The 16025-nt window shown below is 42.9% G+C and overlaps 1 protein-coding gene across 2 annotated transcripts in view; it reads right to left on the reverse strand.

Annotated features, from left to right (window-relative positions):
* L3MBTL4 (L3MBTL histone methyl-lysine binding protein 4) overlaps positions 1 to 16025 on the reverse strand; it is a 285078-nt gene that overhangs the window by 7998 nt on the left and 261055 nt on the right. For both annotated transcript variants that reach the window (XR_005649230.1, XM_039845772.1), the window contains one exon: positions 4628 to 4797. Coding sequence is in view for 1 of the 2 variants with exons in the window: in XM_039845772.1 (XP_039701706.1) it covers positions 4628 to 4797 (170 nt within the window). In the remaining variant the exon portion in view is untranslated. The remainder of the gene's footprint in view (positions 1 to 4627; positions 4798 to 16025) is intronic.

Raw genomic sequence — 16025 nt, forward strand, 5'->3', positions numbered from 1 at the left:
AGCTATAAAAATATTTGAATCCCTACTTTCGAATATCTATACTCTTATGTAGAGTATTTCCATTATCCAGAGTAAGAAATCACACACTTCACACTGACCATAATTTGAGTGTGCACACATCCACCCACTTCTGACAAAGGTTTCATAGACAATAACCTTTCCTCCAATTATGTCCTTTCATCTAATCTTGTCTTTTGTTTCAGAACTGCTAAGTTGACTTTACGGCCCTCCTGAGCTTTGACAGACACTTCTCTAGTAGAAACGGCCACAGTGACCAAGGAGTTAAAAGCCAGCTCCCGTGCTCTGGGGGATTTCTGAAGGCCCTGCTCGCTTGGCTTCTCTTCACAGGTGAGACAATGTGGAGCGAAGGTCTTCCTCCCAGGCCGGGATGGCAGACAAAAAGGAATGTTCTTGTGCTTCATTTTCTGCCACAGACAGCCACCCACCTACCTCAAGTCTTACTGAATGGCCCTTAACACAGGGTGCACAAGTCTATTTTCAACACACCCTGTCCTTGTCTTATGAGATTCCCTTCCAATATGCCCAATGGGAAGAAAGCACAAAAGAATACTGTGCCCCCACCCCAGCTCCTGCTCCCCTGAGCTGCCTTTTCAAATTCTCACTGCCGTGCTCACCATTTTAAATGTGGTGTATATAACAGTGGTAAACTCTGTTGCTGGTACTCACTGGAATGCCCTCTAAGTGAACTCCCGTCTGAGGGCTGCTTTATTTTCAAAGATGCACACAGAAGAACTATCACAAAGCCCATACTTTCAACCCATCAAAGATTCTAGTTGAGGACCTAGTTTGGTGCCAGGAAATGTGCTACAGAGTGTGAGGATACTGACACTCTAAATTTAGGATGTGGTCCTTTTCCATGAGAGCATATTGTTCGGGAGATATCAAAACTAAGATACACTAAAATTAGGGACTAACCCAAACTGTTTTCTCTGGAATGCACCCCCGAGGGAAACCACAGTTAAGGAAGCATTACAAGCAGGAGCACTTTATGAAGACGGCTTCTCTTACTGTTGTTTGATTTTTAATCTAGAAAATCTCTGAGGGCTCTTCTAGAGATAAAGGCTAGAATTCCATGTGTGCCCATTACAGGGAACCAGGGAGAGTGATCTCTCCTTCCTCGTAATCCCTGATGGCATCTCCTCCACTGTGAGTCTCTTCCTTTTGAGACCTTCTCTGTGCTAGTGAGACTCACCTTTGGACCAGCTACTTTGATTTACTCACCCTCCAATCTGTCACTTGTATTCAGTGCCAGACTTGAAACCTGTCAGATCAGAGGCCCCCAGCAAATCTCCTATTCATTACTTAATGCTCCTAAAGCAGTGGTTCCTATTCGTTTTAGATGATGCTCCCTCCTTGAGAAGTTAATAAAAGCTCTGGCTGTCCCCTTAAGAAACAGAAACACACATGCTGCACAGAATTTTTCCAGATCCCCGGAAGCCCAACTCCACAGCCCCATCCAGGAACCCTGACTGGATGTCTGCCTGCCTGCCTGCCTGCCTGCCACATCGAACACTCCTGCCTCTCCTCCACACTTTCCTTTCATGGACTCCCCACCTGTCTTCTCTTCAGAGTGCTCTTTCCGGCCCCTTCTTCCTGCACTTTCTAATCTAGGTCCACTGGCCTCCATCCTTGCAGCTCCCCCTGGATGATCACCTCCTTGGTGAGCGCTCACCCGTCTTGTATTTCCGCCGACTGGAATAGTTGTTCCATACCCACTGATGTAATCCACAGGGATCACTAACTCAGAATGTCCCTTATTAAATTCATCACCTTATCCTCCTGCCCCCAAACTGGATCCTTTCCCCAAAGTTTTATTTCTTTCAACAGCACCACTATTTCTCTATTCCTTCAGGTGAACCCTGGGGCCATAGCTCTCACACATTATTATCCTAAATAGGTTCTAAACTGTGTAGTGTTGAGACTCTGCATGGAATCACATTTGGCTCAACCCACTTCCTCATCTCTCTATCTCATCTATTTCCCTGCACTGTAGCTTTTGCCTTTAAATGTCTACTGAATTTGGGTGGTTCTTCTCATGGCATCACCCAGTCCAGCACCCAGTTACCCCACATCAGGAGCATGGTGGTAGCTTCTGGTTGTCTCCCCTTCCTCGGCCTCCTCTCACTCAGCTCTTTCTGCAGATCTTTGCCATTCTCATCTCCTTCAAGCACATCTTCACAAAGTGACTTTCTGCATAAGAATCTAAGATGGCTCATTCTGCCCACTGACTAGCAGACCTGGCCCATCTCCATCCCAGATCACTTTTCCCTGTGCCCAGGTCCACAGTGTGTGTGGTGGGCTCAGGACCTGGATCTCACTCTGCAGCCTTAAAAGTTACTTAGTCTCTGGTGCCTCAATTTTCCTATCTGTAAAATGGGCGAATAAGACTACTTACCTTGTTTTCATTATATTAATATTATTTGCCATCATTATTAATATTAATAAAGCACACATTGTATATCTGCCATCCCTGCATACGTCATACTCACTTCCTTGCAACCTCCTGTTCCCTTCTCTTGCGAACTGAAAACTGGAATGGCTTCCCTTCTCTTCTCTGCTTAGATATATTCCACTTTGGTTTCAAAATCCACCTCACAATGCCCTTGTCATTCAACAAACATTTCCTGTGTTATCTCCTAAGTGCCAGGTATAGTGAGAGGTTCTCAAGATACACTCCAAGTGAGTGAAATAAGGTTTTTCCTCACCTGGTCACAGGTTGGACATGTGAGTGTAGGCGCAGTGACAGAAGACGCTCAGATGAAATGGGAGCAGAGACAGGATGTCTGACCCAGCCCAGAGGCTGCTGCAGGAGGTGAGCACTGAGCTGATGGCTGGGGGTAGCAGCAGGCATAATGGGAGGGGGTACTCGACGCAGTGGTAGCAACTGTGTAAGTATGAGGATAACATGCAGGGACTGAGGAGGGACAATATTCTGTAAGCCAGAGTGGAAGGACCACGTGGGGTGGGGTGGAAAGTAGGACTGGAAAGTCAGGCAAGGATAGTCCATGCGGGTCTCGGCGACACAACAAGGATGTTACTGGGAAGCCAGGGATTGTTTTAAGTTGGGCGGAGACACACCCAGAATTCTCCCTTCTCTACCGTGTTTACTCATTCTCAGGACACAGTTGCTCTGCACACACACGGAAGGCTAGGGCTGGATCCAGGCGGCTTCTCTCCCTAGGACATCTTTCAGAGCAGAAGAGTGATGATTCGAGGGGCTAAGAGCACAGGAACAAGCGAAGGAAGAAGAGCCACTGTCAGTCTTAAAAAAAGGTAGAACTTCAGATGAATGGCTTGAAAATCAGGAATGAATGACTTGCCATTGTTTTCTCAGTCAAACTCCCCATCATGTGCAGTGTTGTTTTAAGGGCAAAACTAGACATAATTTGATGATAGATATGATAGGTTTTAATTCAGTCGGCTTGGTCATGAAGCTGGTGCATGCATTATAAACTGGCAAAAATTTATGACCAGGGGGCAAGGGGCAGACTCTGCATACTCTTGAGGGGGCAGGATCACATTTAGTCATTCCCTCAAACAGCCAGCCAGCTCCTGACACATTCAGTCAATTCTCTAAAACTAGGACCATTGCAGCCCTCCAGAAGGAGTGGAAGGAGAGGTGGGCATGCAGGGTGTGCTGGGGAAAAGGTGTTGGCCCCTCTGCTCCATGCACAGACATGCAGGGCAATGGGAGTCCGCCAGACAGATTCCGTGAATTGCCCAGGAGAAGGAGGAGGGATCAGGCTTCGCTCCAAACCTCCAGCCTCCAGTGGCCTTCCCAAAACCTGCTCCTTGTCCAAGGCTGGCAAGGAAGGCCTAAATCAAGATGAAGTTAAGCTGACTGCAGTAAGTACTCAATGAACATTCTGTTTCTAATTTAACTCCTTGGAGTGACCCAGAGTTTGCCTCCATTTAAAAAAATAATTAAGACCTGACTAGTGAAAACGATACATTTGTCAAAGGGATGTCAGTCAGACATCTTCCTTAAAAGAAAATTGTTTTAAATATGGAACTTAACCTGATCCTTAATAGAAACCAATATCGTAAGGCGGGTTTATATTAAAATCGGATCTATTTTCCCTCTGTACAGCATCTTGTACATATCGTGACCTAATTCATTTTAAAAATATACATAAGGTTGACATAAAATAAACATAAGATCATCTGTGACTTTGGGTGAACAAACGGGCAGCACAGAGCTGCTCTGCAGTGAGAACACAAGATCAGGTGGTCACTGGGCAAAGCCCGTGAGGACACAGAATGCCCTGTGGGCAGGTGCCCTCCCAGAGAAGATGCTGCTTAGGACAGGAGCTGACGGGATGCAAGGCTGATATGTTTATACATCTGTATGTCCTCAAATTCGGTCTGTGATGTGGGACTAGAGGCTTGGCCCCTCTGCCTAAATGAACCCAGGACCAATGGCCATGGAGCACAGGGATGGGGAGAGGAGGGCAAAATAACTGGACTTCCTTAATTTCCTCAAAACCATGCCTGCCTTTTCTCTCAAATGTGGATCTTAAATGTGATACACTGGATTCAGTGCCTAAGAGAGATTTTCAGCAGTTGAGTGCATTCTTTCCCAGGGCCCCATAGCAGCTCTGCTCACCTCATCCACTGTCCATCGGGCCACCTCGCCTGCCTGGATGTCAGCTACACCTGGAAGCAGCTTGCAGTGCTGCTCCCTGCCGAGAGGAAGGTCTCGGAAAGGGTGGGCCGACAAGGATGACATGAAGACCGACTGGTGCAGAGCGTGCTGTGTCTGCTCAGCGGCGTATTCTGAAAGAGAGGCAGGGGAGAGAAGCGCTGATTTTATGAATCAGGGAGCATCATCTAGGTCAGCCCGTCATTACAGAGGTCCAGAGTCAGGTTAGGTACAGTGCAGACACAGTGGAAACCTTGGTCTTCTGGTCACACATCATCATTGCTAGGAGTCTCCGAGCACAACCAATACCACTGTTCTGTTTCAAAACAATGGTTATGAAAACTGGCTGTTACATAAAGCCCCGAAGACTGTGGCTATTTGCTAAGCAAATTTGAATAATCTTTATGACACGCTATTCGATGCCAAAGAAGAGCAATTTTATCACTGTCCTGGCTTCTCTCTCCCTAAATCAGGAGTCAGAGGAAGCACAGAGAGAGCCTCGCTGAATGGAGCTATTAAGTGACTGGGCACATAGAACCACCTGGGACGTGCACGTACATAGAGAATGATTTCATCCTGGAAGCCACTTCACACGCCTCCAAAGGAACAGGCTCAGGTCCACATCTGGCCTCACAGGTCCCCTGGGGGACACTAAACGTGGAATGCAGCATAGGATCCCCATGGGAACCTGGGAGGCAGCTGCCGCTATAGCTCCCAGCAAGCGCCAGTGACCTCACTGGGACTTGCGGAAAGCAGCCACAGCTGAGATATGACTGCCCTGGCACAGGCACTCTTCAATGGGTGCTCTCTTTCTGGAGCAAAAGCTCTGAATGTGCTGTGGTTCTATGGCAGGAAGAGCAACGGCTGCTGCCTGTCCAAGCTTGGCCACTGTCACCGAGGAGTAAGACTTCCCTTTCCCCCATACTTCTCCCAGCCCTTCTGAACTAGTGTTCCACCTTCAGGAGTGATGTCACTTTTATGTTATATCCAACATTTAGGTGGATCCATGGATCTCAATTCCTTTATTATTTTGCTTTGAAAATTCAAATGGGTAAGAAGCAGAAACATTATAGCGATTTTAGAGAAAACTCATGCCCTTATAACATCTTTTAAGATACTTTCAACACATTAACAAAATAAAGCTGTTGATATTTTAGAAAGACTTTGAAGAGAAAGACCACAAAAGAAAACGTTTTAAGCCCTCTAAAATGTCTAATCTTTCCTAATGCAAATGGCAGTTTAAGTAAGCAGTAGTCACATAATTTAAAGACTATTATGATGATTTGTTTCACAAAGAAGCCTGAAAAGCTGTTATGCAAATATTTCCACATCAAATTAATTACTGTTTTTAGTAGGTGAAGCTAACCTGCACTTTGCATGGTCACCTACTCACATACCCGATAGTAATCAGAGAGCTTCTAAACTGTGAAGGAGCTCGTCCATCGCTGCCCTGGTTGCTCAGCACAGATGTCGTGCATATTTACCAAAGCCTGCTGTCTACACAGATAGAGACAGCAAATTGTGGCCTTCTCACACATTCTTATGCTCCAGTTGCAAGCAACAGAAAATTTGTCTCTAAATGCTGATTGTCTAACATTGACCTTTTTAGTATGTAAATAGGTTATCTCCCTCCCTGTAGTTCAGCCCCACAGTACAAGGCTGTAGGTTCTGAACGGAAACTTCACATTTTCTTAGAAAAGCCAGTATGTTTACAAATATGAATGTTCTTTAATGAAGTTGTCAGGCTGGACAAGGAGCATGTACAAAACAAGCCTTGGAAACCCAGGGTGGGAGCCTCACAGAGCAAGTCTGCAGTCACAGCTATGCAGCATCACTGAGGGCTTTCTTGGGAAACCAAGAGCTAAAGCTCTGTACTCCTAGGGATTAAGACCTGAGCCAAAGCTGGGCTTTATTCTGGAAAAGAATCGCTGCATCAATCAGTTGTTTTTCCTGAAATAGCATGAACTTAAAATAAAAAAATATATATACACATCTCTAATCCATGCTCTGGTAAATCAATTTTGTATTGTTTCCAAAATGTACAAGACTCTGAAAAGATACAACTAATGAATCTTGTGTTGTGGAGCTACTGAAGTGTCGAGTAATAATACTCATCAGATTCCTGTGATTCACAAATAAATGTTGAAGGTATGTAAAAAACCATCGTGTTCCCAAGCAAAAAAAATTTTCTACACCATAAATTTGGAAGCAAATTGCCTTGGCTGCTGAGGCTTCCATTTGGAAATAAATTTAAGGTGTGGTTGCCAGACCCGAACAGCACTGAGGTTCCTGAGTCCACTGCTTCCCATGGTTCTGGGCTCTGAAGACCAGGGACTTCTGTTAGTCCACGTAGCAAGATGACCCTTAGGTTATGACTAAAGTTGGGAGCGCTGGCTTTTTGCTGCACTCTTAAATTCAGGCTGGCCCTATGTTCATTTATGGCTTTTGAATGCTGTTAACTGTGTCCTTATTAAATTAAACTATCAGTTCGAATGGAGGTGAAATCTAGAGTTCTGAAAGGCTAAAGAGAATCTAGTGGGGCAGAGGCCCTTTATGCCATGGGCAGTGGGGAAAGGTCTGCAATCACCTGCTAGGTCACAGATCCCGACCTGGTGTCAAGTCCTCAGGGATATAAGTGCTGGCATTTGTTTATCTATAACCTCAGGTTTTGGGGAATCCTTGCCAGCACCAGTTACATGCTGAATATAAAAATCATTTTTATTATCATCAATTTTACTATATCAATTTTACCTCATCAGATGAAAGCCTGAAAGTTGAGTTTTCCTGCTCAAGAGACTTGAGTTAAGCTGGAGAGAGTCCCTGGGTAGGGAGTCTGAATAAACCGTCTGCCATCTCTAAGACACAACTGGAGCTGCCAATACCGACCAGCAGGACTGGTGGGAGGGGGAAGGAGAATGTACATAACGACTTGCTCACTGTGGTCCCAGCTTACCGTAACCACTTTCTAAATGGTAGGTCCTACTCTAAACTCGAACTAAGCTCCTAGAGGTTGGGACTGAGGTTCAATGAAGGGAAGTTGCATAATTAGAAATTAACACAGTGCAAGCCTAATTTTCCAATAGTAACAAAAGACAGGGATTGCATTTTGGGGTATTTCAGGGTGGCTGTTGTGTCTTTTTGTATCATTTGCCAGGTCTAATTTCTTCCAAAGCTGATGGTTTGGGGTGGAATCTTCAGGTCTAATTGAAAGGATACTAGGATAGGCTTGCCTCAGAGGACTGTGGCAGCAGGAGAATGGGAAGTCTACACCAGCTTGCCTGGTTTTGATTCCTGGTCCCCATGTAGTTGCTAAGTGACCTTGGATGAGATACCTAACTTCTATGTTTCTAGCTTTTCATCCTTAAAGTGGGGTAAGAATAGTACTATACCTCATTGAATTGCGGGGATTAGAAGAGCTCCTGGTGTTCAATCCATGTTAGATATTTCATGGCTGTTATAAGATGTAAAGGTATTTTAAGTTGTAACCACAGTGAATATGGGGAAATAAAAAATTTCCAAAGCCAGTGTGGCTAGATTGGCCTAAAACCTATGAAAGTTGAAATTTCGACTGAAACTCTAGATCTTCAGGGCAAAGTTTAGATTTCACACCCAAGTAGTCCTAAAATGCCCATGCGGTGGTCATCAAAACCATTTGCAGAAGTCCCTGTGGAAGGGAACAAGAGGTATTCCAACAGAGTTCTGCCAGTGCAGTGTGGGGCATCTGTTTCTCAGGCAAAACACTGTTAAAATGCAGTCAGCCTGCCAGCTTTGAAATTTGGTGGCTCTTGACAGACTTTTAAAATGTGGGGTGATTTGCATTATTTTAAATTCTGTGCATAAAATTAGATTTTTGAAAATATCCACTTGAAACTGTGCATACATTTTAATCAAATGTGAACACACTGATTTTAACTTCTTTGCCAAGCCAGCATAGCTCATGTCACATTAGATCTCACTAAATAGTTGTTAATAAATTAAAGAGCATAAGCCTATAATGAAGAGGTATATCGGCCTCAGAAACCATTCTCATGAAATCAAAAGGACCACATTATTCTATCTTGGGGCACTTTGAATAAACAGAAGCTTCTAGATTAGAAAAGGATGTCTACTATGAACAGAGGGCAGAAAAGGTCTTCCTAACTAGGTAACTTCTGTACTCCATCCACAAGGCCCAACATCCTAGCTCTGTGTCCACCTAACACAGCAGAGGAATATAGGATGCTTCTCAGCTACGCTGCCTCGCTGCAGCAATGATTCCTACCCAGCTTTGTTCTGTTCTTTCATTTGGGACATGTTTCTTTGTCTCCCTATTTTGGTTGCCTCCCTGTGTTTGTTTCTATGTATTAAGTAGAGCTGCTATGTCTGATCCTACAGAGCAGGATTTGCTTTAGCAGGGCTCTGGTGCCTGCCCAGTCTTGATGCTGCATTCCCAGAGATGGCCAGCTGCTGCTCCACTCAGTCTGAAGCGGGACCTCTTGGGAGGGGCCAAGTTCAGCTAAAGCCTGTGCCCTGCCCAGGGCCACTTGGCATGAGCCATAAAGCAATCTGTAGATGGCCACCACCATGCTGGGCTTAGAGGTACCCCAAGAGACCAAGCCACAAACTGAGGCTGGCTGCTGCTAGTGCCAGCATGGCTGCCAAGCAAGAGGTACGGGGCATGCTGAGGCCAGATGCTGCTTGTTTGGGTTTTGTGAACCTTTGAGAGATTTTAGGAAAATCTGCAGCATGAGCCAAGACGTGCCGTTTGTATGGAAAAGCCACTGGAAGCAACTTGGGTGGGCTCACAATTAGGGAGAGTGGGATCTCACAGAATCACCAGGGTGGGATGACCAGTGTTAGCCAGGCTGATGGAGACTCAGATATGGCAGCCACCTGTGTATGCACGCTGGGTTGCAGGAGGAATCAACAAAGAAACAAGGGATTCTGCCAGCACTTCTGTATGGGAGGAAGCTGCCTTCTCCTGAAGCCAGACAACTCAGTCCGTCCCCGTATGTCCCTGATGCTTTTCAAGCTGCTGCCCCAGCAATGGAGCTCAGAGTGAGTGAGTCTGTCAATGAGTAAGTCCATGAGCAGACCTTTTAAGAGGAGTTCCACTCTCTGCCTCACTCAGCCACAATCTCCACTGGTTCTCACAGCCAGTCATTATGGGCACTTCTCTTCCAGGCACTGGAACCTTCACTCCTCCAGGGGGACTTCCATAGCTGAGCTGTCCTTCCTGATTATCAACTGCCACATGCAGGTTGAGAAGCACCACTCCTCAAAGGCAGTGTCTGCCCCTCCTACCAGTCTCGAGGTAGCTTCTTCTGTATATTCTTAGTTCTAGGTCTTCTGTTCAGCTAGACTTCAGGCGATTCTCAATAATGGTTGTTCTGCAGTCTAGTTGTAATTCTGATGTGGTTGTGAGAAGAGGCTAACACAGCATTTCCCTACTCCTCTATCTTGACCAGAATGTCAATAATTTTTTAAATCTTGAAATGATATTTCAGATATACTATATTAAGTAAATTGTCATTAAAATGATCTTACCTATTTATTTTTATTATTTTAAATGTGGCTACTAGAAATTTTCATGCTCTATATATGGCTAGTGTTGTATTTCCATTGGGCAGTACATTCTGGGAGAGTGCTGGGCCATGGCCTCTCTCAAGATCTGCCGTAGGTGTGGGAAGGGCCTAGATGGCTGGAGGGAATCAACGTGACTCTTGCTGAATGATGATGATGTGGTTCCAGTGGCCTGCATTCTACCCATCTCTGACAACTCCAAGTGTGAGAGAAGGCAGGAAGACCTGAGGCTACAGACAGTCCACCATGATGGGTGAGTCCAGCTGGAGACAGGCTACCTGAACTCTTGCCTTGGCGCTACAGTTTATTAGCTGTGAGAGCTGAGCAGTCTATTTGCTGAGCGAAAGAATAAATGATCAACTGAATAAATGTATGTATCAGGAAAGTAGAAACCACCTTTGCTGACTATGAAAGCAGAGAATGACTTTCAGAATTAGGTTGGGAACCAATCAGATTTAGAGCCACTTTCTCTAAAAGTGTTTCACATGCTTAAATCATTAAATCCTAAAGGGGTTTACCTAGTGGCTCTCCTCACCAGAGCATGGGTACTGTGGGGAGAGTTAGAGAACAAGAGCTTTGAAGTTTCTAGACTCCCTGTTGCCATTTTCCAAGCAATCCTCTTCAATCATCATGGAAAAGCCCAGCCTCCTTTGAGGTCCCACCTTCTGGGCTTTACAATTCATTACCTCTTTTCAGGTATTGGCCTTCCCTTCTTAGTCATGCTCCCTCATTCAGTGAGAGGTCAATGGGCCAGGTCATGGTCCTCGTCCACTCTAAGCCTGCCTTCACTCCAGGGGATGTGCCTGCCTTAGGTACCTTTGCCTTTAGTTCTCCTCCTGCCTGCTCCTCACAGTTACATCTTTGAAGACTGGAAAGCACCACTCCTCATATGCAGCATCTGGCGTCAGAGCCTGCTGCTGGTCTTCCTTCCTGCTGGAGGAGCCTCTCCTCATAGCTTCTATTCAGCAGGCACCCAATCTGTATCCAGCACCCCCTGCTAGACACTGTGGAGTCTTCCATTTCTCCCCCTGCACTTCTCTGTCTCTCTTCGCTGACCCTTCCCCAGGAACTTAAGCCTGCTTCTTCTCTCCTTCAGGGGCTTCCCGCATCTCCTCTGGTCCTCAGGGTGCTTCCCCACCCACTCCATATCTGCTGACTCGTGAGACACAGCCTTCCTGGCTTCCCTTGCCTTGCTGNGGGACCCATGTAAACCTGATCAAAGAAACACTTCGAATTCTGGAAAGGACAGGGGTCCTCCTGTGTTTGGCCTGGCAGGAGGAAAAAGCAGCAGTCTCCAAGTGTGCTAACAGGGGGCCTGGGAACACAGTGCTGCTGCTCATCCCTTCTTGTTTCTGGCATAGAAAGCTGCCTCCTTCCTTGGCAAGGAGCTCAGCACAGACGCTCACTCTGATGCAATGCCAAGGTCTCCCCTCACAGAGGTGCTGATGTGCTCACAGAAGTAGAGAAATCAGTCTATACTGTGGGATGCTATGAGGTCCGAGTGACTGATTTATGTGTCCTGGGAGCCAGTCTGTTTTGACAGGCTTCTGCACTCCATCCGCCTTACAAAGGAGCTGTTCGCATTTGAAAGTAGTCCTGCAGGAACTCGTCCAGCACAGGAAAGCCCTGAAGGCCAGGTGGGTTCTACTTTGAAGGTGCCCTCTCTCACACTCTGAGAGGAAGGACTTAGTGGAAGCTAGGCTGCCCTCATAAATTAAAACCGAGAAAACTAAAGTCTATCAAAAACTGTTAGAACTGATAAATGAATTCAGTAAAGTAGCAGGACACGAAATTAGTATTCAGAAATCAGTTGCATTTTTATACAATAATGAACTACCAGAAAGAGAAATTAAGAAAACAATCCCATTTACAATTGCATCAAAAATAAAATAAAGTAAAATACCTAGGAATAAATTTAGCCTAGACGGTAAAAGACTTGTACTCAGAAAATTATTAAGACACTGAAGAAAGAAACTGAAGAAGATACAAATAAATGGAAGTACATACCATGCTCACGGATACGAAGAATTAACATCGTTAAAATTTCCATACTACCCAAAGCGATTTATAGATTCAATGCAATTCTCATCAAAATACCAATGACATTTTTCACAGAACTAGAACAAAAAATCTTAAAATTTAGATGGAAACACAAGAGAGCCAAACAGCCATAGCAATCTTAGAAAGATGAAAAGTTGGAGATACCACTCTACCTGATATCAAACTATACTACAAGGTTATAGTAACCAAAACAGCATGGTAATGGCATAAACACAGACACATAGATCAACAGAACAGAATAGAGAGCCCACATATAAACCCACACGTATATTTCATTAAATTTATGACAAAGGAGGCAAGACTATACAATGGCATAAAGACAGTCTAGTCAATAAATGCTGCTGGGAATACTGGACAGATACGTGCAAAAATAAAACTGGACCACCTTCTTACACCATTTACAAGAATAAACTCAAAATGAATTAAAAATTTAAATGTAAGACCTGAAACCATAAAACTCTTAGAAGAAAGCATACGCAGCAAACCGTCTGGCATTGTTCTTAATAATATTTTTTTCTGCTGCATCTCCTCGGGCAAGGGAAACAAAAGAAAAAATTAACAGATGGGACTACATCAAACTAAAAACTTTTTGCTTAGCAAAGGAAACCATCAACAAAATGAAGACAACCTACTGAATGACAGAAGATAGTCACCAAAGATATGTCCGATAATAGGTTAATATCCAAAATTTGTAAAGAACTCATATCGCTCCACACCAAGAAATAAATGATCCTATTAAAAAATAGGCAGACGACTTGAACAGGGATTTCTCCAAAGAGTACATACAGTTAGCCCACAGATATATGAGAAGATGCTCAATGTCACTAATCATCAGAAAATGTAAATCAAAACCACAACAAAAGATCACCTCACAGCTGTCAGAATGGCTATCATCAATAAACCAACAAACAACAAATGCTGGTGAGGATTTGGAGAGAAGGGAACCCTTGTGCACTGTTGGTGGGATTGCAAACTGGTACAGCCACTGTGGAAAACAGTATGGAGATTCCTCAAAAAGTTAAAAATAGAACTACCTTATGACCCAGCAATTCCATTTCTGGGTATCTGAAATGTAAAACACTAATTTTAAAGAATATATGCATCCCCGTGTTCACTGTAGCATTATTTACAATAGCTTAGATATGGGAGCAACCTAAATGTTCATCAATAGATGAATGGATAAAGAAGCGGTGCATATATACAATAGAATATTACTCGGCTATAAAAAAGAATGAAATTTTGTTATCTTCAACAACATTGATGGACTAGAGTGTCTTATGCTAAGTAAAATAAGTCAGACAGAGAAAAACAAATACCATATGATTTCACTTTTATGTGGAATTTTAAAAAAACAAAATAAATGAACAAACAAAATAGAAACAAACTTATAGATACAAAGAAACTGATGGCTGCCAGATGGGAGGGAGTTGGGGGGCTGGGTGAAAAAGGTGAAGGGATTAAGAAGTATAAATTGGCAGTTAAAAAGAAAAAAGCCAAGAAGTAAAGTAAAGCATAGGGAATACAGTTAATAACATTGTAATAAATATGTAAGGTGCCAAGTAGGTATTATACTTATTGGGGGGATCACTTCATAAGGTAAATAAATGTCTAACCACTGTGCTGTATACCTGAAACTGATATAATATTGAATGCCAACTGTAATTGAAAAAAGTAAAAATTAAAATAAAAAGACTGAGAGCTTTTTCTTAGGTGTTTATCATATCACTTACTTGTGATCTTTTCTTTTGTTGAAAACACTAAATTATACCAATATTTAAGAACATTAACTTGTTTTGGAGCTAGATAAATATACAATGACTTCATACTCCTTGTTACATGATTCAAGTCTTATCAGAAATTGGATTCTAAGCCTACAAAAGCTATCCTGTTCAGTCATCTATTTTCTCTACTAAAAGAAACATCACTTGATGCCAATATGCACAGACAATATATTGGACCTTACCCAATTATTAGCATTCAAAAAAAACAGAAAGCTTTTATTGTTCTCAAGTTGTGTGTGTGTGTGTTGTGTGTGCATTAAAAAAAAAAAAAAAAAGGGAAAGGATTAAAAAAAATCCCTCCAAACTTTTAAATGGCAGGAATGAGTACTTTTCACAAATTTAAAAAAAAAAAAATTACTAAGCAGAGAGATAATGAAGGAATCAGATCAGCCACCACACTCTGTATTTCAACCTACTTTTAAAAACTGGTAGTCTAGCCAATGGAAGCATCGACTCACATCTCAGCAAAACCTGGGCAGCCCTACAGGCCACCCACTCCCTCTACACCTTGTTCCTGGCTCCCACCACCCTGTTCTTTTCACATTTTTTGGAATGCCCCTTGATAGCCTGCCTTGAGTAATCTAGTCTCTTCATTTAGCCAGTGGGTTTTCTGCAGTGTGTAGAGCTGATTTTTCAGATCCCTGAGCTGCGGACATAGTCAGAGGTTGTTTCTTGATGATATGTTAGCACAGGAGCCAAGAACATTTGCTTAGTCTCTGTCACCTGAAATTCTCATCCTTCACTTAGAATTCCATGGTGAAGCACACAACTAGATGAACCACCAAAAGAATCATTCAGGAACCCGGGTTGCATAGAGTCTATCACATATCATGGAAAATGCCCAGCACATAGCCAATCAACATGTATTTAGAAAATACAGACTGAAAAATATGCTCTTTGTAGTTTTAAACACTAACCAGGTTAATTAAAGCTAATAAGAATTAAGTTTATGATCCTATCATATTTACAGTATACATCTGATTCAAATGCTAATTTTATACATTCATGATACCTTGCTAAAATGACAGTCTAATCTCCATTTATAAAAGTGAAAAAAGACTAGATCAAAGCTGTAACATTTATAACATGTATGTGTAGAGGGGTAGGAATGTAGTGGCATAAAAGATAGTGTAATTTAGTCTAGAATGAATTGACTATTGTTTCCCATTTATGTGAATACATCAAAATATGCAAAATTTAAAATTATACTTTTTATGAGTATTAGTACATGTAACTACTAAATTATTATTTCTAGGTAACTTCTAACCACTTCAAACCTATTACACCAGAAATTCGAGTAACAACCTAGGGGCAACTGAGGAAATGGGCTGAAGGCTGCATCACCTCAGCAGAAAGATGAGAATTTCTTTGGGTCTTTGACTTCTGCACATGGATACTAATATGAAAAATAAATGGGACTTTGTTATGGGAGCCTTAAGTTTCTCACATCAAGAATAAACATAGTCTGTTAAAAAGTGAGGCCTTCATTTCAAACGTGAAGGGAACATCTTCCTTGTAAAGACACAGTAAGCCTTTCTCAAGTAAATGATACTTGTATGTAAAACCCTGCCTTACGCCTCCGTTGAAAATAACTGCATTTGGAATCAGTACTTTCCTCTAAAAGCCTACTTTCCACCTGAAGATATTGTGGAAATGGTGTCACTAAAATGAGGTTATGTTTTAAGGATCAAATGCTTAAGGATTATTAGGTCACAAGATAACTGAATCACTGTTAATAAATTAGAGAAGTAAGGTGGTAACGACACCTAGAAAAACAACAAAACCCTATTCTTAATTATCAACTAAAAAAAGCAAGCTGCTAATGTTTGTGCATTTGTGTGTGTGGGTGGGGATTTTGAAAAAACAGTAGTAGAGAAGAAGAAAATTGTAATAAAGCCAGTGTTTGAAGAAGACTGACTCAGGTAAGCTGTCACCACACTCTCAAAATTCTGTTTGTT

Source organism: Pteropus medius, unplaced genomic scaffold (genome assembly GCF_902729225.1).
Source record: "Pteropus medius unplaced genomic scaffold, Ma_sr-lr_union100, whole genome shotgun sequence".
NCBI lineage: Eukaryota > Metazoa > Chordata > Mammalia > Chiroptera > Pteropodidae > Pteropus > Pteropus medius.